The sequence below is a fragment of the Ictalurus punctatus genome, chromosome 2 (genome assembly GCF_001660625.3).
Source record: "Ictalurus punctatus breed USDA103 chromosome 2, Coco_2.0, whole genome shotgun sequence".
NCBI classification, from domain to species: domain Eukaryota; kingdom Metazoa; phylum Chordata; class Actinopteri; order Siluriformes; family Ictaluridae; genus Ictalurus; species Ictalurus punctatus.
Window position 1 is genome coordinate 8,787,569 of NC_030417.2, and position 27,587 is coordinate 8,815,155.

General features: G+C 39.5%; 1 protein-coding gene across 1 annotated transcript; it reads left to right on the plus strand.

Moving 5' to 3' along the window:
* The first annotated feature begins 4,555 nt into the window (after positions 1 to 4,555).
* On the plus strand, positions 4,556 to 26,639 carry vta1 (vesicle (multivesicular body) trafficking 1). Its single transcript, NM_001200480.1, is given in 8 exon segments — positions 4,556 to 4,718; positions 14,267 to 14,361; positions 18,013 to 18,140; positions 19,457 to 19,532; positions 21,766 to 21,877; positions 24,193 to 24,387; positions 24,920 to 24,997; positions 26,365 to 26,639. Coding segments are annotated over 8 exon segments (921 nt in total). The 5' UTR covers positions 4,556 to 4,627; the 3' UTR covers positions 26,511 to 26,639.
* The last annotated feature ends 948 nt before the right edge of the window (positions 26,640 to 27,587 follow it).

Below are 27,587 nucleotides of genomic sequence, written 5' to 3' on the forward strand. Positions count from 1 at the left end.
GGCCATAATGGGTGTCTTTAAGTTGCAGATGGTTGTGGACTTGAGGCATGAGGGGAACACAGCCTGATTCAGAGAGTGATTAGAGATGTTTGTTAGAGATTACTTTTGTAACCTGTGCAGGCTTACATAGCAAAAACTGCAACTGCTGCATAATCAGAAATGACAACAGGGTTCATACAGTTCGTAATTTGGTTATCTAGAAGAAAAACGTCTGTATGTTAAAATGTATTATGAATAGAGGAGAGCATTGGAGTTACTGTATGAGCTTAGACAAAGCCAAAGGCCAATGACCCCTCCATGTAAGAGCTGGTCTAAGTTCTAGTCAGGGAACTCAGCACTCATTGTCCCAGTTAGTGCCATATACATTAGCCATAGCCCTTCTCAGTTACAATAACAAAACACCTGTTTTATAAATCTATATATCATTTTATATACTGAAAACAAGGTTGATTTATGAATAAAGATTTCTACTGTGAAAATGCAGAGCAATACAACTGACCTACTCACCCTCTTCAGAATGTAAGGTAGTCTGAAGGTTTAAGGTGGGTCTCCTGAGAATGAGTAACTTTGCTACCCTAGGTGTAGAAGTGGCTTAGAACGTTATAGTTCAGCTCTTCAGCTCCATTCTAGCCAGTGAATCTAAGTGCACTGAATGACAATCTAAGTACACTGAATGACATACATGACTACAATCTAGAGCCTAGTTTGCAGCACTGCATGAGTTTCTATCTTGTGGTGCCAGATAACATTCATGAAGACAACTGAGCAGGACCGTTATAGGACTATGTGTTTAGTGACATCTCCTGGGGATGACGTGATTATATAGACGCCAGACTTTATCTTCTTTACATACTTTTCTCTTGGCCATGCTGTTAGAAAGGGTCTTGCTAATGAAACTTCCTTTTTGTTGTGTATCTTATTATTAATATTCTTCCTTTACCCAGGTAAATGAGGTTTTCACTAACAGGGTTGCAAATACACAGTGGGCATGGCTTAAATGTATCATTCTTATTACATTCTTATTACATAAAATAAGTTAATAAATGAATAGCAGATCAATGCTCTCATCCATAAATGACACATTAAATTTGACCGTATGAAAAAATAAACGTAATACTTTATTTTTTATTATTATATTTGGCATGAAAAATGATGAGGAGAAACATTTGAGGAGTATCAAGGTTATCATATGTAAAAACATGTATTTTAAAACCAATTTTTAGTTATTTCATTTGGATCTTGTAATGGGATAATTTCAGTTTATGCATCTATTAGATTGTTTTATATTCTGTGCATGTATTCTTTGACAATTTACAGAGGACCCTGCTGGAAAACAAACAAACAAACAAAAGAAACCAATAGAAACCCTCATAAAATGTGTAATTGTTAGAATAGGAATTGTATTGTTTTTAATGGCAACTTTAATGGTCCCTGTGGGTCTCTACGGGCAATTTGTTACCTTCTACTGGTGGAATGTTATGTCTAGTTCAGTGGTTTTCAAAGTGGGGGCCGCCAGGGGGCGCCCAGGGGGCCTTAACAATTTGGTGTGAAAAAAAAATAAATACATGATTTTTCTGTCTCACTCTCAGACAACCACACGCACTCACAATCAATTCCTATTGTCATGTAATGTAAGATGTAAGAAGTAATTATAAATAAAAAAGGGGGATATATTCCGAAGTCTGTATTTTTAATGTGTTTTAAAGACATCTTGCAAAAGGGGGGCCTCGGTCAAATGTTAATGCCATTTCGGGGGGGCCTTGCCCTGGAAAATTTTGGGAACCACTGGTCTAGTGGATACCATTAAGAACCAATAATGGTAATGTAATGGTTTTAATAGTTGTGGATATTTTTTTAAATGGTATTTGTAGTGGAAACCATTAGAATTTCTGTGATGGTTTCTATTGTGGTTTTTTTCCTCCAGCAGGGGACACATGAAGGTACACTTTTAGTGAGTTATCCTTTTTAAAATTTCACACACTAGCTGTAATAGGAAGCCTGGTTATTGTCAGTATTCTACAACTCTGTAATTGTACATAAGCAGCCACTGGCATAAAATTGGTTTGACATTGGACGTTCGATATTAACAGATATGCGGAAATTAAGGGACCGTCTCTAAAGTTACATACGACATTGTTATACACGTTTCTAACTTCAATAGCATTTGAAGGGAATGACTTACAGTCACACAACCAACAACCATATATATATATATATATATATATATATATATATATATATATATATATATATATATATATATATATATACATGTGTGTGTGTGTGTATGAATATATATATATATATATATATATATATATATATATTCCCTCTTGGGCATGGAATTCACCAGAGCTTCACAGGTTGCCACTGGAGTCCTCTTCCACTCCTCCATGACGACATCACGGTGCTGGTGGATGTTAGAGACCTTGTGCTCCTCCACCTTCCATTTGAGGATGCCCCACAGATGCTCAATAGGGTTTAGTCCATCACCTTCCCCCTCAGCTTCTTTAGCAAGGCAGTGGTTATCTTGGAGGTGTGTTTGGGGTCGTTATCATGCTGGAATACTGCCCTGAGGCCCAGTCTCTGAAGGGAGGGGATCATGCTCTGCTTCAGTATGTCACAGTACATGTTGGCATTCATGGTTCCCTCAATGAACTGTAGCTCCCCAGTGCCGGCAGCACTCATGCAGCCCCAGACCATGACACTCCCACCACCATGCTTGACTGTAGGCAAGACATACTTGACTTTGTACTTCTCACCTGGTTGCCGCCACACACACTTGACACCATCTGGACCAAATAAGTTTATCTTGGTCTCATCAGACCACAGGACATGGTTCCAGTAATCCATGTCCTTAGTCTGCTTGTCTTCAGCAAACTGTTTGCAGGCTTTCTTGTGCATCATCTTTAGAAGAGGCTTCCTTCTGGAACGACAGCCATGCAGACCAATTTGATGCAGTGTGCAGCATATGGTCTGAGAACTGACAGGCTGACCCCCCACCCCTTCAACCTCTGCAGCAATGCTGGCAGCACTCATACGTCTATTTACATGGCGAGGCCTGTTCTGAGTGGAACCTGTCCTGTTAAACCGCTGTATGGTCTTGGCCACCGTGCTGCAGCTCAATGTCAGGGCCTTGGCAATCTTCTTATAGCCTAGGCCATCTTTATGTAGAGCAACAATTCTTTTTTTCAGATCCTCAGAGAGTTCTTTGCCATGAGGTGTCATGTTGAACTTCCAGTGACCAGTATGAGGGAGTGTGAGAGCGATGACGCCAAATTTAACACACCTGCTCCCCATTCACACCTGAGACCAAGTCACATGACACCGGGGAGGGAAAATGGCTAATTGGGCCCAATTTGGACATTTTCACTTAGGGGTGTAGTCACTTTTGTTGCCAGCGGTTTAGACATTAATGGCTGTGTGTTGAGGTATTTTGAGGAGACCGCAAGTTTACACTGTTATATAAGCTGTACTCTCACTACTTTACATTGTAGCAAAGTGTCATTTCATCAGTGTTGTCACGTGAAAAGATATAATCAGATATTTACAAAAATGTGAGGGGTGTACTCACTTTTGTGAGATACTGTGTATATATATATATATATATATATATATATATATATATATATATATATATATATATATATATACATACACATACATATATGAATTATTTAATTAATAGGACATCTATTTTTTTAAGAAAACCATTCAATCCAGTACAGGTCATTTTGACCCACTTTGTGCATTTGTGAAGGTTTTTTTGGTTCATGCGTTGTAGGGTTAAATATCAAAAATCTTTTGTGTATTTTGTGTATGAGCCCATTCTGTAGTGAAATTCATGTCTAATTTACATGTGATTTAATAGTTTATTTTATTAAATATCAAAAATGTAAAAGGTGTGCTTCATACCTGACACCTAGATGAACACTTTACAGTTGGCTTCATGACTGAACATCATTCCCTTCAAATGCTATTGAGCTTTAAATAATGGTATATTTTGTGTACGAGCCCATTCTGTAGTGAAATACATAGCAATATGTACATATGATTTAATAACTTATTTTGTTAAATATCAAAAATCTATGAGGTGTTCCTTATAGCTGGCACCTAGATGAACACTTTACGGTTGGTTATATGACTGTATGTCATTCCCTTCCAATGCTACTGAAGTTAGAAACGTGTATAACAATGTCGTATGTAACTTTAGAGACGGTCCCTTAATGTCCGCATATCTGCGAATATCGAACGTCCAACGTCAAACCAACTTTATTCCAGTAAGCAGCCTATGTTTTTTTGTTGCAGCGTGTCAGGCTAGCAAAAAAAAAAGTCTAAAATAACACGTATTCGTTTTTAATGTAATTTATCTGAAAGTGACTCTCAGTAAGGTTTAAGAAGTATTAGCACACAAAATCCGTCAACATTTCTAAGGAGGAGCTAGACGGTTTGGGAAGCTCTATGCTAGTCAGATGATACAGTACTGTGTATCCTCCGCGCCTATAGGGGCGCTGACGTGTTAATCAACACACTGCTCACTTCCTGAATCATCAAACCCGGAAGCGACTCCTTCTCCTGCTTGTTTTTGTCCGGGCTTGTAGAGCATTACTGGACATTTTGTATTAGTATGGCTGTCCCACCGCAATTAAAATCCATCCAGCATCATTACAGAACAGCGCTGGAACATGATAAAAGAGACCCGGTGGTAGCGTATTACTGTAAGTGCCTTGTTTACTCTTTCACACTTAACGCTGTGTAAAGCAGGGAATCGCTCCAGGAGTCGGTTCACTAACCGATTCACTTATTTACTCCGTTTGTTACTTTGTACAAGCGAGTTAATTAAACATTACAAGAGACATGGTGGTTAGATAGCTGCTAGATAGTTATCTCTACTTTATACAAACTCATGGTATTATTAATTAACTTTCTGTATTGAATCATTTCATATAAAGTTTTCCCAGCTAGTATTAATCAACATTTACTGTTTACAAGCTTGTGTAAGAATGATGGCGAAATTTTGCAACATCCTTTCCTTCTAAACCACCCGGTTTTTCCAGTAGTGTGTGTGTGTGTGTGTGTGCGCGCGCGCGCGCTGTCATTCTAGACAATCATGTGTGTCACTTTGAGGGCAGAGATTGGGTCATGTCTTCACTCCTGTGATTGGTCACTTTTTCAAAACCCCACCCCATTATGTCACCTGCCCCACCCACAAAACAATGTGCTTGTCATTGTAGAAAGCTGGAAGTTTATTATTCACTATTCATCCACTGACTAATCCATTCTCATACCCTGATGTCAAGTCGTGTCTAATTGGGGCGGTGGATAAGAGTCAACCCTAAAGCTTTCACGGCTTGAAATATAAAGACAGATGTGCAGAACCTGGAAAAGTCTACAGAATACCGTCACCTTACATTATTTAAAGGATTACTAGTTTGAATTGTTTATAATAGAGCAGTGGTTAGAGTTAGGTGACATTCATAAGGCTGCATTGTGTTTTTAGCTTGTTCAGCTTACGCAGATTCGCAAGATTCAGAAACAACAGACTTAGTTGGGGATGTCACGATACCAAAAATCTAGTAGTCAGTACAGATACCACCAAAAGTACTCGATACCAAAGTCGATACCACGGCGTGGTATAAAAATAAAATAAAAAATAAATAAATTAAAAACCCTCCTGGAGGACATCCTCCTCTGGCTGATACTGACAGAGAGGGGGAGAGGGAGGGAGAGAGAGAGAGGGAGAGGGAGAGAGAGGGAGAGGGAGAGGGAGAGGGGGGTATTTTAGTTATCAAACACTGTCTGACAATGAGTGGAGGTGCACTCCTAAATGCGTGCGCGCGCACACACACACACAGGGATGTCACGATACCAAAAATCTAGTAGTCGGTACCGATGCCAACAAAAGTATGCGATACCAAAGTCGCTACCACGGTGTGGTATAAAAATAAATAAATAAGCAGACACGCACGCGCGCACACACCCCTTATACTCTGAATGCAAGCATTAGTTTAAATTCACTGATATGGTGGCAGGCCAAAAAGATTTCTTAAAAGCATGAACATTTGAATAATTAATAATGACATTAGGCTACATGTTGCTGACAGGACACAGGCTGAATGGCAATGCATGGTGGCCCATTAGGAGGTAGTTTATAACACTGCAATGCGTTAGCGTCGTTAACAAATAACTGGCTATCGCTAACATTACATGGAGCATAACGTCAGCTGGTTTCACAGCTACAATGCCAGCTGCCTCAAACAAACATAATATAGGGTTCGTATTTAGGATTCAGCTTTGCCAAATTCCAAGTGTTTCCTCACTTTGTTTGAAATGAACGATAGCATCGGTTGCACACCGGAAACCGATACTAACTTTCCTCTCTTTTCCTCTCAACGAGTCGGGGCGGAGCTAAACTTGTTAAGCTAAGCTAATCTTCTGTAGTTTTTCCCCGTGTGCTTGTAGGTGTTCTTCTTCACAATTTGTGGACCGAGTAAAACACTTGTGTGTATTTGCTGCCCCCATCAGGTCCGGAAGAATTGCAACTCCGGTACCTCCATTAAAATCGGTTCCAACGATAGTGCAGAAAAACAAGTTCCGTCACGTTTTAAGAATGTTAATACCGAAGTATCGGTTCTCGTGACATCCCTAGTTTGCACACAATTACGTGTCAGATTATATGCAACGCATGTATACACAGAGCAGTGGAGGCTGGCGGATTGTAAAATAGTGAAGGTTTCATTTGTAGTCGGTCATGTTCATTACCGGTGCAGTTAGTTTACGAGGTCCCGCCCCTTTGAGAGATCTACCAATCGTCATAAGGAGGGTTTATGCGTCCAGAGGCGGGACAAGCGAAGTCCAATAAACTTTAAGACGACTTCTGGGCTTGTCTCAAAAACAGCAACTCAAAAACACGGCTTCTGGGTGTGTCTCAAAAACAACAACTCAAAAAAACACGGCTTCTGGGTGTGTCTCAAAAACAACAACTAAAAAACACGGCTTCTGTGCGAGTCTCAAAATGATGTCACACGATGAGCAATAATCTTTCCTCCTATAAACCACAGAAGCTTCACTGGAGTCCAATCAGCACTATATCCGGGACTTGAGAGGTGATTTTCACGCAGGCTGTGCTGTCCACTGAAAATAGTTTGAGTTTAATAAATGAACAGTGCGATAGCTGATACAGTAAGAGGTCTGATTATTTGATTCACTAAAATCTTAAATTCCACCAACACTGATGATAACATATGTTCACTTTGGTAAACATTTCATTGCTGCGTTGTAATGAGGTGAAGAAAACCCGGCTTCACGTGTCGTCTTAAAGCAATCGCCTATGACACAGAGAGCGACTACAGACTACAAACATCTGGAATTTGCAGTCAGTGACAGTCTTTTGGGAATTAAAAAAAAATCCTAACCTGTGATACGAAACATTCGCTTTGATTAACAGTAACATAATAGTTTTGGAACTATTATGGTTAAAATGGTGGAGTTAATTCACTCCACTAAACCTCAACCAAACAGTGTGAGAGTGTGTACAGTGTTGAGTGTTGCAAACCACAAACTAGATAAAGACTGAGATCCATTAAAAAAAAAGTCATCCCAATAAAACCTGGTGTAGATATTACTATGAAGGTCAATCATATGGTGCAGGAGCATCTACTCTTCACTGTTGAAGCACTTTACACAGCTTCCTTCTTATAAAAGTCGGCTAATGCTGTACTGCCACATGAGGTCAGCACTGACGAGTGAGTAATGTCACTTTAGAGCCATCTGTGGTCTGGAGAACTTTTTAAGAAATTGTTTCACGCTCCAGAATAAAGGTTTAAAAATCTTCAAAAAGCTGCGTCCTGGTGCTCAGTGAGATATGAATTACGGTGCATGTTATTACGGTTTTTAAAAAAGAAAATAAGCATAATGCAGCTTCATGCGGTGATGAATATAATACTCGTGAACAAATATCTTCTGAGCGATTCCAACTGATCTGTAACCGCAGTTTTCTGAACACGCAGTTCTGAGTCCATTTGCCTTTTACGTACTGTAGATCTTACTTCCCTTTGAAGATTAACACTACACCGTCTGGATTAATTAACCACAGAAATTTGTTCAAGATGATTTTATAGACCCGGACGTTATAGACTTCATCGTCCAAAGCAATAGTTCGCATTGTTTCCCTCCTGCTCCTCTGGATTCGGGCCAACTTCAGAGCCGAGCCGAAGCCACATAATGAGCTCCTTGTAGTTGGAAGAGCGGAGAGTAGGCTGGCATTCCTCACTGCAGATGTCAGTGAAAATACTTACACTCGTCCCCGCAATACGTCTGTCACACGCCAACCTTACGCTGGAGTACGACCAGAATATCAAATCGAAACCTTTTTCACAATATTATTATTATTATTATTATTATTATTATTATTATTATTATTATTATAGAGGTGTTTTGTGGTGTTTTGCTGAGGTGTAAGGTTTTTAAAAGTAAAACTATTTAAAAGTTCATATTCGTTCACATCCGTGCTGAAAAAAACAATAGATACCACCATAGAAATTCTAATGGTTTCCACTACAAATACCAGTACAAACCATCAGTTGTTAATCATTAAAACCATTACAAAGTTAAGTATTAACATATTAAGGATGTAGGTCCAAATAATTACCAGTAGAGACCCACAAGGACCATTACATTTTCCATTAAAACTCATACAATTCCTATAACGCATTCTGTGAGGGTTTCTATTGTTTGAATGCGAAAAATATTTTTTTAAATGTTTGTTTTTTTTAAACCACACTAGGTTTCGTGTAATTTCAAGCAGATAATTCTGGTCCAGTCTGAGCTGGAGGTAGCCTGTCATATGAATGTAAGAGATTGACGCTTAACCTGCAGCGCCCTCTAACTTCAGTCTGCTGTTTCAGTCAGTTTGTGTATTTTTTACAGCTTAACGTTTGTTTTGATCGTCTGATTTAAATCATGTCCTGTGTTTTAGCCTGAGTAGATAAGTGTTTCATTATCTGGCTCCGCCCACTGATTGTATGATTGTGTTTAATAACAAATCAGTATCAGAAAAGAGGATGCTGCTTGGTCCATCAGTACCAGCACTTCTAACCAATCCCACCTGCATAAAGTTGGACAAATCGCACCCCTTCTTGCAGTAAATTATAGCTTTCACCTACCCGTGATCTTTCATTGTCCTGTAAGCTTAATACATGGCCATCTGCAGGACAGTGAAAACTTATCTTATAAAACTTATAAAAGCTCCCTCAGCTTTGTCACTTGGTCCCACACCTCCTGTTTTCGGTCCTTGTTCATTAAAAAGTCCATGCAGGATTTTGCTGAGTTTTTTTGTGATTGTTGCTGCCAAAAATGCTTGATGTTGCTGCGGCATTTTTCAAAATTTGCAACGTAACTTAATCTCTCTTGGAAAAGTACTCAAATTGGCAAAATCGCAGTTGCACGAAGTTGTTTTGCACGCTCTGTCACAGTGGCGTTTGTTGATAAATGAAACCTTTTAGCTGTACTCATGATCGACGGGCGCTTTGCCCAACGTCACTTGACTCATCTGCAGTAATTTTTAAAAATTCCAAGCCCCTCTGAAAATTGCGGCGTTTCCTTGAATTTGTGTTAATTTCTGCGATTGCAAAATCTGGGAGGGACTGATCAGTTTCTGTTTTTAAGCTTGAACAGAACATGTTTTCAGTGTAGAATTCAAATCCAGTCAAATTGTGAGTCCCAAACTCCAGCATTAGTCATCACTGATCCCTCACACTGACCGCTATTCTGTTCCACTTAGTAATGCCAACAACGGTAATGACCAAAGATGGCAAAGTGTTGTGAACTAAACAGAATAAAACATTCTGGGATATTCTGTTATAGGAAAATAATCAAATCTGTTCTCTAACAGCACACCCCATTGTGTTTTCTTACATTTTAAACATGCAGTAGTAAAGACTGGACCTCTAGTATGCAGGTAGATATAGTACAACACTGAACACAATGTACACAACCCATGTACACAAATCACAGAGTCTGTGGTGGCCAGAAGGTTAATTACCTGAGTGATGATGTTCATGTTTTACCCTGACCTCTGGATTTGGATTTGGCCACTCGGCCATTTGGCTGCTTGATATCTGAATTAGAACACTATAAATACCTTAAAGTATTTTTCTCATTAGTTCTCATGAGATTTTCAGCTGAGCAGTCACTACTGCTGTTAGATTGTCATGTAATGCCGTTCAGCGCTTTGTTTGGATCTGGTAACATGAGAGTCCTTGAGAAATGTCGCTAATTCCATGTAAATATAATAAATTTCTAAATTTCTCCATCTTGGAAAAGTGCTTTATATGGATATTCTTTTTTTTAGAAGCACAGCACATTTTTCTGCTCACAGTAATAATATCTGGCTGTGCTGAGCACTTGCTTATTGGTTTCCATTGGGAGCAGACACGGATGGGGCGGAGTGACAGGGGGCCCAGGATTAAACACAGACGAGTAGTCTGGCCCAGAGCCTCAGTTCTCCCGAACAGAGTTTCTCAGCCACTTATTACACCTGCTCCATCAGGTATTATTTTTCAATCATGTTCAACATATTTTCCAGGTTATTTGTACAATAACTGGATTTAATATTTACTGCCCATTATACCAGTCCTCCTAAAGGGCCAGGAAATTACATTTATATTTATGGTATTTTGGCAGACGCCCTTATCCAGACCGACTTACGTTCATCTAATTTTACACAGTTGAGCAGTTGAGGGTCCAGCAGTGGCAGTTTGGTGCTGCTAAGATTTGAACTCGCAACCTTCCGATCAGAAATCCAGCAGGAGATAAAAGCATCGATTAAAGTCCCGTGAAGTGCCTTGAAGCGCACAGCGTTACTCGATGTGTTGACATAATTTCTACTGAAACAGGAAGTCAGGGCGGGACATATTGTGTGGGGACCCTCCCCCTTTTAAAATAGCCAATAGCATTTAGCTTGCCTCACAACCCAGGCTAGAGCGTTTGATTGGACAGAAAATCTGATGAGAAGCTGAAGTGCAGAATGATGTTGAAATTGTTGATCCGTATCGGTGGTGGAGAGTCTGTGCTGTACTTTACTTTACATTACTGTACTGTAATGTTGAATGCGTATATCTTCTAAATGTGAATGTTGTCATGGTTTTTGGAGCACACCAGCTTATAGATAACTTTTTAAGGTTGTTAATATTCATACTGAATGTCACAACGGTTAAATTTTGAAAGTGCGACTGGTTGGGATCGAATTAATTGTCAGAAGCACAGAGGTATAAAAAGCTTCAGAATTTTGACCTGTGTTTTTACTGGTTTATAGAAATAGTCTGTAATGTGACACACACGACACTCTGGACGTGTACACAGAGTTTAGCACAAGACCACACGAGCTATGAAAAAGCTGCGATTGTTTAATTTCCTCAGGGAACATTTCATTCCATTGTGTTTACGCTTGATGAGTGTGTGGGAGGTAAAGGGCTTTGTCTTCGTTAGTGGATGATGTCCCCGAGGAGCGGAAACGAACACTTGTTATAAATGTTCTCAGCGGTGACTTGGCGGCTTTTATCCAGCAAGTCGTCCAATTCATTTACGTTCATTATTTATGTGGACTTATTTTTAGTCAACGATTATGTAATACGAATTTTTGTAAATAATCATTTATAAGTCTATACGGGTATACTTTATTAAAATAAACATCAGTTAATACATGTTTTGTTACTTTCTTAACTTTATTTATTGATTCTTTTAGCGCTTTTTTTCCCCACTCAAAGTTCATGATTTGATAATGTTAACTAAAATAGTAAACATGAGTTAAAGCAGAGTTTCTCAAACTCACCCCAAAACACGCTTTATTATATAGGACTAATGTAACATTTGAACATGTTATGATGTCAGTAAAACACATACGTGTAACATAAGCCACTAAAGGAATATTCCTCACACTGACTCACCAGTCTAGTGGGAAGTGTCTAGTGGAAAATAATTCAAGCCAGTGATACGGCCCGATGCGAAGCAATAGGAACCTGGGTAATACGTGAGCTCATACACTCGTGGTATATCTTGTGTATATCTGGAGCTTTACATCAATATGTACATTCACTAGAGCCGAAATATCTCTGTCCATCAGGATTCCAAGTCGAACTGTACAAATTTTCAGTGATTTTATGTGCAGCAATATTAAGCACACTGACCTGCTCTAGTTCTCTAGTTAAAACTTTTCAGCTGTCGTCATGATTTTTGTCCTGAGCCACATCTCAAAATGAAAACTCTGACCTTACATTAAAATATATTTACTAATCTAGAAAATCCAGAACACTAATTATGGATTGAAGGTTGAAGGTGACATGAGAGGTTTTTAAAATTCATCCACTAATATTAGTATATTGAAAAAAGACTACAATAACACACACACTATTCATTTAAACGTGGGTTGTCTGAATGTGAGTATTATTTCAAAATATTAGCAAAAATCTGACATTTCTAATATTAATTTGTACAATAAATGAAACAAAATGGGAGATTGTGTGTTTCTCTTGTGACCCCATTTGTAAATCGCGCGACTTCTAGTTTGCGAACTCCTGAATTAAGGGAACTTTATTGTAGTATTTGTTTTATTTAGTGCCACTGAAATGTACATATGACGTGATATATTATGTTGTATATTTATGTATTAATTTGTTCAAACAATGTTTAAGTAGTTCATTTAGGATTTATAATATACATGCATCTTTAATAAAAAAACAAGAATTTTATTCACAAGTTTTAATTTATTTGGGCTTTTCTGTAATCAACACAAGGTGAAAAATATACATACAGCACACCTAATATTTAGTTGAATGTCCCTTATCAAGTTTCACCTCAAGCAGAAGCTTTTGGTAACCATCCACCAGCTTCTGGCAGAATTCTGGTTGGATATTTGACCACTCTTGGCCAAATTGGTAAAGTTCAATGACATTGGTTGGTTTCCTGCCCCTGACTTGACAGTCCACAAATTTTCGATAGGGTTGAGATCAGGACTTTGGGAAAGTTTATTGTTAGCCTGCTTTATCCATTCCAACCAGCTTTGATGTGTGTTTGGGGTCATTGTCCTGTTGGAACACCCAATTTCGTCCAAGTTTCAACTGTCTGGCTGATTGTTTGAGATTATGGTGAATAATTCTAAGGTAGTCCTCCTTCTTCATTATTCCATCCACTTTGTGCAATACACCAGTTCCACTGGCAGCAAAACAGCCCCAGAGCATAATGCTACCACCACCATGCTTAGCAGTTGGTTCAGTGTTCTTTTCACCTCCAAACATACCTCTGGTCATTGTGGCCAAACAACTCAATCTTTGTCTCATCTGACTATAAAAATTTCCTCCAGAAGGCTTTTTATTCATATGGTCAGCTGCAAAATTTAGACACTATTGAATGTGTCGATTTTGGAGCAGGGGCTTCTTTCATGGGCGGCAGCCTTTCAGTACATGGCAATGTAAAACTGGCTTGACTGTAGACAGTGACACTGATGTTCCAGCAGTTTTCAGTTCATGGCAGGCCTGTGCCTTGGTGGTTCCTGGGTTTTTCCTGACCATCCGAACCAGTTTCCTCTCACCTCAGGGTGACAGTTTGGGTCTTCTTCCAGACCTTGGCAAAGTGGCTACACTTACCAATAACTTGTACTTACGTACAATTGTTTGAACTGATGATCTTAGAATCTGTAATTGTTTAGAAATGGCTCCAAGAGACATTCCTGACTTGTGTAAATCCACCATCATCTTTTTCAGATCTGCAGTGTGCTCCTTGGACTTTCCCATAGTACTGTGTGTTGGTCAATCCAATGAGTGCTGTCAAACAATCCCTTTTTATTAGGTTTTGTTGGCACAGAGAACGGCCAGCTGTCCGATCACTAACAGGAAATTAAGAGGCCTTAGTCTTGGCAAATTAAAGGATATTTTTGGAACTTTTAGCACCACTGAATTAATAATCAAAGTGTTTATGTATATTTTTGACCCTGGTATGTGTAATTTTGGTCCTGTGTTGATTACAGAAAACCCCAAATGAATTAAAACTTGAGCCAAATTCTTGTTTTATTTTTTATTAAAGATGTATGTTGTTCAATCATTCTGCCCCAGAAAAAGAACAGTTCATAGAAATGATTGAAATCCCAATATTGCCATGGCATTCATGTCCATGATAAGTGTATGTAAACTTGCGACCGCAACTTTATTTATTTATTTATCGTGTTTCTTCCACTGTAAAATCTTGTTTATCACATGTGTTTCATGTGTTCCAGGTCGTCTTTATGCCATGCAGACAGGGATGAAACTGGACAGTAAGACTCCAGAATGCCGTAAGTTCCTGGTGAAGCTGATGGATCAGCTGGAGATGGTAAGAGTCGCCTGTGAATACAATACAGTAGAACAGCAATGAGAAGGCATTCGTGGCCAGTTTGGGAGGCTAAAGTCTAACTTGATCGGTGTCTGAGAGAGTAAAGCCTTCCATCTCACTAGAACAACACTTGATAAGATAATTGTGTGTATTAAGTAAATCAGTGTTCCATCAATATGAGACGTTTTAAATAAAATGTCTGAGATTGAAGTCTGCACATGTCTCTCAGTGTGTCTGATAATCACTTTAAATGAATACCCCCAGTAATGAAAAGAGAGGACAACATCATGGTGAATCTGAACATCTTTTACTAAATAAAGAAGAATCAGAAAAATAGGATTAATTTCATTACTGTTTGTGTGTGTGTGTTTTTATTTAGGTTGTTTTTGTATTCATCATGAATGGTAGCGTGAGAAAATGAGTGGCCGGTTCATTAATCCTTTTTTGTTTAGCAGATCATTTAGAGAAAGGTGAGTTAACAGTTAAAGGACACAGTGTAAAGCCCAGTTCGGATGGGGTTCGTTCATCAGCAGGACATCTGTAATCGATTTTCTCCTCAGTGGTGATAACTCTCACATCGGGAGAGCAATGATCTGACCAGAGCAGGAGAGAGTTTCCAGCATGAACCCGGATGTTGGCATCACAACCGTGTGATCGCTGTCAGAGATACAGCTAGTCATTTGTGTTTTTTTTTTTATTTATCTTCCATATAATAGTTGATGCTATTGTGTGTATGTGAATATAAAGTAATGTAACATTTTATACCGGTAGCTACTTTAATCAGCCTGCAGAATCTCGCTTTTCTTTATGCCTTTATTTTCTTTCTCCCAGTTAGTGTGTGTGGTCGAGGTTTCAGCACCCATGTTCCTCTTCGAAAGCATAATTTTTTTTTTCATTTTGCGATGCGGTTTAATATCTGAGGGAGGGTCACTGATACATGTGACTAAATACGGCAAGCAGCAGCAGTCAAACATCTGCATGGAAAATCTGTGTGTGTATCTAGATGAGCACTGAGTTTAGAGAAATGATAATAGATAATTCAGTCTGTAATTTTCTCAGAGGAGGACGGAGGGGAAACCGACAGTACATTTAATCCCGTTCGGATAGAGCGAAAGATCAGTTTGAGACCGTGGCATTGAGACATTAATAATATTTGATGTTAGGTCACTGTTTTGTGCTCTCTGACAGACACATATGTGCAGAAACTGGCATTTTATGTTGTCCTGGCATCTTCTAGGACTGAGCCTCATGGGGAAAAATTGTCAGACCTGATCCCTTGCCCAGGAATTCAAATACTCGTTCATTTCCTCTGTCAGAGTAACACATCTCTATGCTGAACACGCAGTGAAAGTACAGTATGTGTGAGCTGTGTTTGTTTATTTGGAGAGGTGGGATCTTTGTAGAATCTTGGATTATCTGGGCCATTTCAAGTGGTCCAATGCTGGTTGCTTTTTCATTTTTAATTCTCCGATTTTTTTGTGTGATTACTTCTGTGTATTGGCATTGTAAAAGCACTAGGTTTTTAAAAAATTATTATTTATTTTACTTAGTTTAATCAAGGGTTCAGTGTTATTCAAATCTAGGCCTCGAGGTTCAATGTCCTGCAGAGTTTAGCTCCAACCGTAATCAAACACACCTGAACATCTGATCACGCTAAGCAAGGACTTTAGGATTACTAGGAAATTACAGGCAGGTGAGTTTGGAGGTTGGAGCTAAACTCTGCAGATTTGAAGAACCCTGTGATAGATCATGCTTTACTGTTGCCAATATCAAATGTAGTAACATTTTAGACCTCAGTGACAAGCATAAGCTATTGTAGGTCAATCAGACATAAATACTGCAAAATACTGTTAATTTTTAGTATTTGTTATGCTTATATTACTGTTCATTTCTCAAAATGCATGAATAAAGTAGGCTTTTCCAAAGATTTTTACTAGCCCTCTCTCTGTAACCAGTGAAATCTAAAACTTACAATTTACTGTAGAATGCTACTATAGAGGACTTATTTCTGTGAAAATTTCAGGTTTGTATCTGGTCCCCCACCAGAGATATTCAACCTGAAAGTGAGGGGAATTAAATAATAATAATAATAAAAAATAATAATAATAAAAAAAGGACTTTCTCGTCCCCATAAAAAAGAGAAACCTGAAATGTTCTGTATGCACACTGTTCTTACGCAGGTACAGTCTTTAAAAAAATTAAGATTGAAACATGAATCCTTCCCATTTTGACCTTAAACTTGATCTTAAAAGTGGAACTGTGAGCAATTTTGAGCATTACATTTGAACTTAAGTTCTAAACCTAAGGAGCAAGAATGTGCAGAATGTTTATATATGTGCATGTACCTTGTAATGCGCTCTAGAGATCCAAGGAGCTAGGACCCTCCTGAGCTGAGATATTGAGGTTTCTGTAAACAGCTGAGGTTTCCGTAACCAAAATTTGTTGCAGCCATGACACAAAGAAGGCTGTCTTAGTTAAACCAAGTAAAATTACAAACAAACAAACAAAAAAATAATGGTTTTGCAATGCCAATACACAGAGGGAATCACTCAAAAAAAAAAAAACATTTAATGGAAAATAAAAAAATGGTCAAGCAACCAACTTTACAGTTATTGAACCACTTGAGATGGACTGACCCATCTGTAAAGATGTTATCTAGATTCCACAGCTGGTAGATGCAATGAAAATTCACATGTATGTATAAACCAACAAGGAAATGGTTATGTTTGCTGTTTCACGTTTGAAAATAATTGTAGGTATGTTTCAAATAAAAAATATTTCCAATTCTCTTGGTCACTCCTTATGGTAAAGTACCGTTTATGGACTGAAAGTCATGGCCAAGAGCCTCTGACACAAAATGTCCACATGCTTCATTCATGGTCTGGTGAAACTACTGTTCTGCTCTTGTTGTCCTTAAAAAATACAGGCCTTCTTTAGTACTGCTGGTCAGCCAATTAAAAGTGGCTCCAGTGTTCTTGTGTACTTGCGGGACTTGTAATAAGCCCCAGGGAGAGTCCTTGCATAATGACTAGATTCGGCCTGGGAACTTTTCTTTTGGACCGAGCCACTGAGGACACACATTCACCCTGTTCAACAACTGATCTACTGTTGCGCCGTTACATGCTTCCATGGGATAGTTTTCAAATAATAAAAAAAAACCTAGTTTATGGATAAGTCCGTATTAGAGAATTTAGAGCTAACGATGACTAACAAAAGATGACCTTAATAAAAGTTGACTTATTTTCACACGCATGCACGTACACACACACACACACACACACACACACACACACACAATGTGATGGCTGGTAGAACTTTCCCCTGGCTAACAAATAGATACTCAGCACACCAGCCCGCTAATCACGTGTGGGCTAGTCTCCAGAAAACTTTAATTACATTGGGATTCTGGAGAGGAACCAGAGTAGCTGATGCATCCCAGGAATCGATGAGTCATGGAAAGCCCAGGCTGCTCAGATTGTCCTGCAGCAGGGATTTAACAGTAACATACACACTTTTTTTATATTGCCTCAACACATTCCAAAGCCTGGAATGCTGTCTATTTGAAGCTGTGAGAAATGCTGCGTTCTTTTTCTTGCTTTGTAATCAGTTCAACAAATAATTTAACAAGCTGCTTTGTGCTGTTTGTTGCAGATGAAGCAAGAGCTCAGCACCAATGAATCCATCTCCCAAGAGGTTGTGGGCAACGCCCATATCGAGAACTATGCCCTAAAAATGTTCCTCTACGCCGACAACGAGGATCGATCAGGTCGCTTCCACAAGTAAGACCTTGTGGCTCTGTCTGAGCTATTTAAATCAGAAATATTTGGTCATATACTTTTGTTGGGGTTTAAAGCTTCCAGAAAGCCACCTCGAGTTATTTCAGCTGCTCTCTTCCTGCTGTATAGGCGTGTCAGTATCTCAGGCCATCGTCCAGCTGACGTTCATATTGGTTATTACTCAGCGAGTACTGTACACAGTCCTCATATTCTACCCTACAGGAAGCAATACCATCCACCTGACTTACACAGGACCTTACAAGAAAACTAGACATTTAAAATTTAATATTTAGATGCAGGAGAGGAAAATCATAATCTCTTGCCACATGTCTCATATTTTGATTGCATGTGGGGAAAATATGTGCGAGGGATTGTGGAAGGGTGCTAGGGTTATTTGCTCTGCATGCAGTAGACATTCAGCCACCAACACTGAAAAAAATTAACTAAATAACTATATTATTGTTTTTTTCCCTTCACTTTGCAAAGGTCCTTGTGTAATACAAGATGAATTAAATGAATAAGGATACCTTCTGCTATATGTTTGGTAATTATTGACCGTAGAGTCCTTACTAGGTCACTTGCGCTCAGGGTAGCCAGGGATCACAGGGTTTATGCTAGATTAGGCTAGTTGTCTTAAAGTAATAAGCAAACGTGAACTCACTTGTTGCTCAAATGGAGAAGCTCTTGAGTTAGCATACACAAGTTAGCAACGAAAAGGCAGGAGCCTTCAGCTGGTTCAAGTATGCATTCTGATAGGGGCGTGGCGACGTCTTGGGCCATTACAGGGTGTTTCAGGACATCTGTGCCTCATACTTTTGTAAGAGTTTTTTCTGACTGGAATGTGACCACGCCCACCATATCTGGGTCACACAAGTTTACTTTACTGTGGATGAGTGATGTGGCGTGCAGGTGTGGCGATCGATCACACTGCGTCTTGTAGTGAGATGCCGAAGTGGAATGCTTGAAAGAGAAGTTCAGGTTCTCTGATGATGAGAAGGAGTGTGAGGTATCTGTGCAGACCACCCTGCTTGTGTAAAGTGAGGAAGAGGTCACGGCTGTCAGCCAATGAGTGTTGGCGTATTTGAATAAGGGCTTTCTACTGTCCTATACCTCACTCATGCTGTCCAAGACGAACTGGGCTTACGGTCCTGATGGAACTGAATTGTTTGTTTGTGCCACATTGGAAATGTTCACTGTGTTACATTTGTTGACTTCCTGTTAATAGAATGCACAGGCAGTATTTGCTCGTTTTTATTTATTTATTATTTTTTGCACGTGTATAGCTACACACACACACAAATCTTCTCCTTTCTTCCCAGGAATATGATCAAGTCTTTCTACACCTCAAGCCTCCTGTTCGATGTGCTGTCTGTGTTTGGCGAGTTGTCAGAGGAGGTAAGACATTAAAATAGAGTTTTGACTCAGACTTTTCTCTGAAATCGATAGAACCATTGTGTGGCAAACCTCTGTTTCTCAGAAGCGGTTCCGGGACCTGTGGCTCAGCACTCCAGATATTCACAGTTTCACATGTTTGATTCTTGAGAATGTTGTATTGTGGCTGGAAATTGTGGCTCATTCAGGCCTCTGATTCTCTCTTTCCAACACCCATCCATAATAGTCCTTTGTGTCTTCGACTCCATGGCTACTGATGGCTGCTTTTTTTTTTTTTGTTATTTATTTTTTATTATTCTTTATTTCTTTTTTCTCCCCCAAACAGAATGGACTGGCCTGCATTTAAGAATTGACACGGAGTTTTTCCCTGAGTGTTGTTTGCACCCCCTCCAAGGGCCAGACATTTTCTTACCATCGAGTTCTGATTGGCTGCACTGTTTAAATAGTGCGCCTTGTCTGAGTAACGTTAACCTGGACAATGGAGCCTCAGATTAAGTCTTCCATTCTAGGCTGCTCACTGAGCAGGTCACAGAGTCGTACCTTACTGGATTACTTATTAGAAGGGAAGCATTTCTACAACACACTCACCTCTAATGTATGTCCGAGCAAGTCCTGAGTAGTGAAGAAAAAGACTCGTGGGCGTTTGCTGGATTTGGTGCTGAATTTGTGACACAATCTGTGTGTCACCTGTTCAGTCCATATGCAATCCATGAAAGGAAAATTTAAAAGCAAACAAAAAAAATCCCAGACTTCTTTTCTAAATGTATTGCCTTTGCATTGGGTTCAGAAAAATTGCATTTCTTCTGTTTCAGCAGAAAATCTGGACTGATCTTTTGAGAATATTGACCTATACTATACTGAATAGTAGACGTTTGTTTAGATGTTTTGACCTGGAAGAAATGACAGCCTTTTTAGAAATTTCAGTCTCCAAGCTGCTATATGAACTACATTTTCCACAACATCATGATGTTTGCTAGGTGGATACACTGCTCAGATTGAAAAATAATAACGTTGCCAGATTAAGCAATGATATTTTGGCTTCAACAAATTGACCACATTAATGGACCTGTCTGTTGCAGTTTGTATGAGTTTGTCATCCACGTGTCCTTTTCTTCACAACTTGTGGACCTTCAGAAGCATTCGTCTACACGATTTGAGCCAGACTGGTGGACATATAGGTGCACGTCATTCCATCATTGATTATGACCGTGACCTCGGTATACAACTCCAGCGGTGCTGTCTCTGACATCTTTTAGCTTTCCCCCCAGTTTTCCCAGTTTAGATCCTCACACACATCTCCTGCTGCTGGTGTCCCTTGCATATGTGTGGATGAAACAAGTTTTATTAAGAATGTGAAATGGAAAATGGAGGATTTAGGATTTTTGTGCCAGTGCTTGTATAAAAAAAAAAAAAAAGTGATTTTTTTATTTTCCTTTTTGTTCGCAGAGCTGATATATTCCGGTTTCCTCCCCCAGTCCAAAGACATGCATGGTAGGCTGATTGGCATGTCCAAAGTGTCCGTAGTGTCTGAATGAGTGTGTGTATGTGATTGTGCCCTGCGATGGATTGGCACCCTGTCCAGGGTGTACCTTGCCTTGTGCCCGATGCTCCCTGGGATAGGCTCGAGGTTTCCATGTGACCCTGAAGGAAGGATAAGCAGTATAGAAGATGGATGGATGGATGATGCAATGATTTGCCTCTCTGCTTTCACGCAGTCACTATTGTTTTTTAAAATCGGTTCATGAGCCTAGTTATTTAAAGCCAGTCCCTCCAGGATTTTCGATTGCAGAAATGAACTCACAATCAAGGAAACTCCTTGCAAAATTCGGAGGAGAATTTTTCAAAATTACAAGTTCACCAATTCGAGTAGTTTTACAAAAAAAGGGGGGGGGGCTGGCAGGCGCAGCAAAGTCAAGCACTTTTGGCTGCACCAAGCACAAAAAACTCCCTGAAATCCTGTACAACAGATCTGTAAAACAGATCCTCATGACCTGCTCTGAGTGAGATGACAGAACCTGCTTAAAATACTTATGTTGTCATAAAGAGTTATAAAATGAATCATGTCCCGCTTCCCTTTGTGTGAAGCTGTAAAGACCTCATCATCAGCCCAAAGCCCACACACTATTGGTTTTATCTCCTCCCGCAGCTCCTGTTATGGTGCCATGACACTGCTTATCTTAATCATTTATCACTATTGACACTCTCTTTCTCTCTCACTCTCTCACCACCTATCCAGAACATTGAGCACAGGAAGTATGCTAGATGGAAGGCGGCCTACATTCACAACTGCCTAAAGAGCGGTGAGACTCCTCAAGCAGGGCCTATTGGCATGGAAGGGGAAGCGTATGGTGAGTTCTGATATAATATCAGCACGTCCTTCCACAAACAAACTCAACTATGTCTCCTATTAAGAAAATACACACAGGCTCAAGCTTTTTCTTCATGGTTAGAGCACTGAGCAGAAAAGGTTAGCTCATTGTACGCTTTATCAGATTGTGAGAGGCCCAAAGGAGAGCACTTCCCAGCTCCCAGTTCAGCTCTTGCCTTCCCCTGTAAGAGTGCAGAAATGAACTGCTGAATGGGTGAAGGTTGAGATGGTCCTCCACCGAGTTCTTAATGCCCATCTTCTGTTATTTATTCCAGTGTTTTTGAAATACTCATATATATAAATCATTTGTGCTTTATGCGTTTGTGTGCATCATTATGGTATCACAAAACAGTTTAAAGGATGTGATGTAGAAGGTGAGCTGCTTTTTACTTGGTAAACACCATTTGTTCATGTGAAGACACAAAACAAATTTACATGTATGTATAGCTCAGACATATAACACTAAAATACTGCAGATAATAGACTGGCAGTCTGACCAACATACTGTAGAGCTGTGTATGTATATATTAAACACACATCCTTCAGAAGGAGGAAACATATGAAGATGTTCAAATGTGGGGATAAAATGACCTTGATTTAAAAAAAAACAAAAAAAAAACAAAGGCAGTATTGCCTGGTTGCATCAGTGTTGTAGGATTTAGCCTAAGAATGGGATGTTTTGTAATGGGATGTTATGGAGATTTTTGTGTTCACGGGTAGATGAGATGAAGCCGAGCCGGCAGGTTAGCTCGCTTTTTTTCCCCCTCTCATAACATCTGCTGGGCGGACCGTGTTTAAACTGAATTCTGCAGGTCAAAGATGAAGTCATCTTCTTATGGGTCCTCAGAGACACACACACACACACACACGTACGCGTATGTGCAGAGGCCCAGCGTGAGAGTTTCACACGTAGCTCATATCATTACTGTTTATTATTAATTATACCACAGCTCCATACCCTTCTTGTTTACAGCTAATCGAAGATGGGTGTGGTTTGTATGTGTGTATGTCTTGCTGTTGAAATGTTCTTTCTGATCATGCCCTTCAGTAAGTAGCTGAGCCTTCACACTCAATCACTGACCTCATGCTAGGTTAGTGGAAACCACATGAAGCGTTCCCAGCAGAAAGTGATGTCATAAACGCGGCATATTCCTGAGCCTCGGCATCTTACTGAGCCTCGACATCTTACAGCAGGAAGTCTGTGTTTCTTACGCCTTATGTAATGTCTCGTTCCCTGCCTCAGCTCGAAAGCTTATTTACATTTCCTGTGGTCCATCTTCATTCATTATAGCTACTGTGTTCCATATTGTGTCTCAGTATAATAATTATTCCCTCTGATATCTGGTCATTGTGGTGCAGTTAATTTTATACACAGCGATGATGAATTCTTTGTTCTGATTTGGTTAGAATTCAATGCTAGGTAATTAGGGTCCAAGACTAGAATGATGTATGGTGTATGTACTACAATATATAATACAGTAATACAGTGTGATTTGATTTTTTGCTCAGTACTGCAGTTTCCCAGAAACATCTCACTCCTCTGTCTCGCCCCATTTGTAATAATATCCACCTGTTTGCAATTTTCTCACCGTTATTTCTCTGAATTTGGCAGGCGAAGCAATGTGGGTCAGAAATACTGGGGCCAGCACACCTAAGCTCAGAGGAATTCTCACTGTCATTCAGCACTGGGTGATGCTTTTAAAACTGTATATGATAGATAATGGATCTTTTTAATAAAGAGATGCTCTGGGGCTGCAAGCAGGATGTAGTTTGGCATCCAGGTGGCGCAAAATTGAAGAAACTGGATAGAAATTAGTTTTTGCTTAACTGATGACAGTTTCTCGTAGCTGCAATATTATTACTTTTTTATGAACTCCTCTATGCACCCTGTGTATTCATCTGTGAGACGTGAAGACTGACTGGCGCCGTCCTTCACGCCTGAATTCTGTTCCAATGTGAAAAATATAGGCATTAAATCAGGGGTTGTTTTGGGGAGATGCATCTCACTACCTCGCTCACTTTGTCACTAGCAGGACTAAGCTGTCCTCAGGTGCGACCGTGTGTTCTCGTGTGCGACAGCGTGTCCTCTTCATAGTTATGTAGTCCACTTGTAGCCTCGAACAAGGTTGTTTTAAACTCACTTTAGTGCCAGAACGTGCGAAAAATTATACCGTGAGGCCAGTAGACTTGATTGATTGGCCTTTCATGAATTTGCTAGCTGGTTTTTGGCTCCTAATAGTTTTTAGGTGAGAAGTTGTACAATCCTGTGTTGATGTTTACATGCTCTCCACATAGATGATGAGTTCGGCACTGAAGCTGGTAGTCCATCCTATGCGTCTTTTGGTGCACCTCAGCCGCAACCCTCCTCCAGTGCAGATTTGGCAGACCAAGGACCAGCATCTATCCCTCCACCCAACTATAGCACTATCCAGGTTCCTCCTGGCTCTCACGCTCCAGCCAACACGCCTGCAGATCTTCCTCATCCAGCAGGTAAAGCCTGAACTTCTGCTTGGCATATTTCCTCCCTCTGAATTCTTATTGGTTCTTTGGATGGTCAGTAGGGGTCATCAATGTTTTGGTTCATTAGCAGGTCTCTGTGCTTCCTAATCAGCTTATTTGTCATGATAATGAGGCGTCATTATGATGATTACCTTAGTTGAGGTTCTGGTGTCTGTTTTATCTCAGTATAATTAATGCAACAACAAAATAATGCTAAAGCAGATTTCTCAAGTCCCACATAAATTGATTCTTTTCTGTTTGTGTGCTCAGTGCTCTGATGGTTGTCATTCCTCCCACTTCAGACTTCCATAGATTCGAACTGTAATCTGCTCGGGGTACACAGAGAAACGTCCCATTTTGGCTGCTGAAATCAGAATTGACTCCATTTCAGCTATTTGAGATTTAATGTTTTGTAATTGTTGTGCATCTGTGTGTTGCATCCTGTGTATATTCTAATCAATACACTGCGTCTAAATCTTTTGCACGATACTGTATGTGATGATTAACAGTTGTTTCTGTTCAGCCGAGCCCATGAAACCAGTTCCGGTTCCCCGGGCTGTGCCGGTCACTGACCCCTTGCCCCTCAACGTAATCCAGCAAGGTATAATAACATATTTTATAATAACAATAACTCCTTAACATATGATTTATTCTCAGTAAATGCTCAGTTCATCAGACTCAGAAGAGGCACGCACTCAGTACGTTTACATGGACAACAGTAATCTGATATTAACCTGATGAAGACGATACACAGATTAAGAAATTACCATGTAAACAGCGATTATTAATCGAAATAAGACGTGTGGAGTATTCCTGTTTTAGTCTCATTATCAAAGCAAATTACAGACATGTTCACACCTTAATCACACCATTAACATCGTGTGGGAGTTTTCACCGCATTTTGCAACAGGACACATATACACACGGCAGTGCTCAACTGTTTGACGGCAAACTAGAGAGCACGGCTGCGTCTGAAACTGCGTACTTAAGTATGCGGATTCAGACGCAGCCTGCGGATTCAGACGCAGCCTGTGGCTTCAAACAGCCGTCTGTTTGCACGTAAAGCACTTGTAGCTTTCGTAAAATTAAAAATTAAACACCCAGAACTGGATACTGTACCATAACGAAAACGAACTGTATGTCAATACATGAAATTCTGGAGGGAACGTCGGATGGTGTGGTGTGGGGATGTAATGACGTGTGCCGTTAATCGATCTATGTTTTATAACATGTAAAACAGGAACATGAAAGGAATATTCTAAAAGCGACTCATGTAAACACCTTAATCACAATATTGTCTTATTCAGAATAAGGTCAATAATTAGATTACTGCTGTCCATGTAAACATAGTCACTGACACTACTCAGGTGTGCTTCAATCACCTGATCTTGATGAGACCCAAAACCACTTGATTAATAAAATAATGTGTACAGTACCAGCTGTGTAACATCACAGCATTTTGACTGAATTAATGAATTTTTGTTTAATTGGAAAAACAAAAAAATCTTGTTTTCTTTCATGCTGTCTGATTAGCTAAAACTGTATCCTGTGGTAAGCTCACTAACAGGTTTTTAACCTAGTTAATAACTGTGCATTACTTCATATCAAGCAGCTCAGAATAAGTGAGAGCTGGTGTGAAAAGCTGGAAGAGAGGTACAGATGGAAGTAATTCAAAATATTTCTTGTGCTGCTATAAACCACTCTTGGGAGAGGTGTCTAAATCTTCAACTACCCCAAAATGATGTATCGTGCTTACAAGCGTTTAGTTATATCAACCTGAGCCTTTGGTTTGCATTGTTGCATTTGGTTCACAAAGCTTGTGTAAAAAAAAAAAAAACGAGGCCAATTACAGAACAGTTCTCTGTGTTTATTGGTGTTTGGAGTTCTGAGTTGTGTTACGAGTTAGAGCTACCATCTCACTGTATATCTGATTTATTGCTCTCATTTACGACTTTAACTTCCCCGTAGGTGATGTGCGTCTCACACCAGAGGACTTCACCCGAGCTCAGAAGTACTGCAAGTATGCAGGCAGCGCGTTACAGTATGAAGACGTCGCCACTGCTCTCCAGAATCTACAGAAAGCCGTCAAACTTCTAACCACTGGCAAAGAATGAGAGCTTTGTTTGCTTACTTTATCATTCTCTATGACTGACCTGCCCCATGTGAACTGTGCAGTTAGACTCAAGATCACTCAATAAAACATCTGTTCCACATCTGCACTATTACTGGCTGCTCATAACAAATAAAAAAAAATAAAAAACAGATAGAGATTAGGATTATAATCTATCAGGTGCATGTGAATTTACCCTTTGATGATATGCTATATGAGGTTAAAGGAATGCAGTCATTAATGACTCCTGGATTTGAATGAATAGAATGATTCCAGATTTTCTCTTTTCTTTTTAATAGTTTAATGCACTACTGTGTCTCTTTTCTGGTGCAAAGGGTTTTGCGATTAGGTGAACTGCTTACTCTAAATTGTCGTGTGTAAATGGTGCCTTGTGATGGACTGGTGTTCCCATCCAGTGCTCCGGCTCCACTACAGTCATGACCAGGATAAAGCGCTTACTGAAGATGGAAAAATAAACTAAAGGAAAAATAAACAACATACTATTCAGTTCGTCCATATTCTTCTGTCTTTGATGATTAGCGTGTGCTGAGCTACAATAGTCATATTTTATAAACTAACAGCAGATTTAGGAAGCTATAATGTGTAATCTCTTCTTATGGGTCCCATTTCATCACGTTATTTCTACTGCAATATTGTAATATTATCACTCTCTATCTCTCTCTCTCCAGTCTTGGCAGAAAAAGAAAGTACACCCCCCTTCAATTCAAGTTTTAAGTTATCAAGGCCTGAATAACAATTGTGTGGTCCTCACCAACTTCTATAAACTAACAAATAACCTCAGGTGACGACAAAATAAAAACCACAACAGATTTCAATATGCAGTTATTTTTTTTCCCTAAAACACACTGTGGGGTCCAAAAGTCTGAGACCACCTTGAAAATATGGGCTTTGAAATCAGAAATAAACAAAGTTTTAGAATTTTGAACTATTTAAAAAAGCAAATGTTCAATAATTTCAATATTTAATATTCAAGATTCTGCACTGTTTCTAGCTTCCTATTTAAATGTAAAAAAAAAAAAGTGTGATATTGACCAGGTTAAGATGTCTAATTGTGTGATGA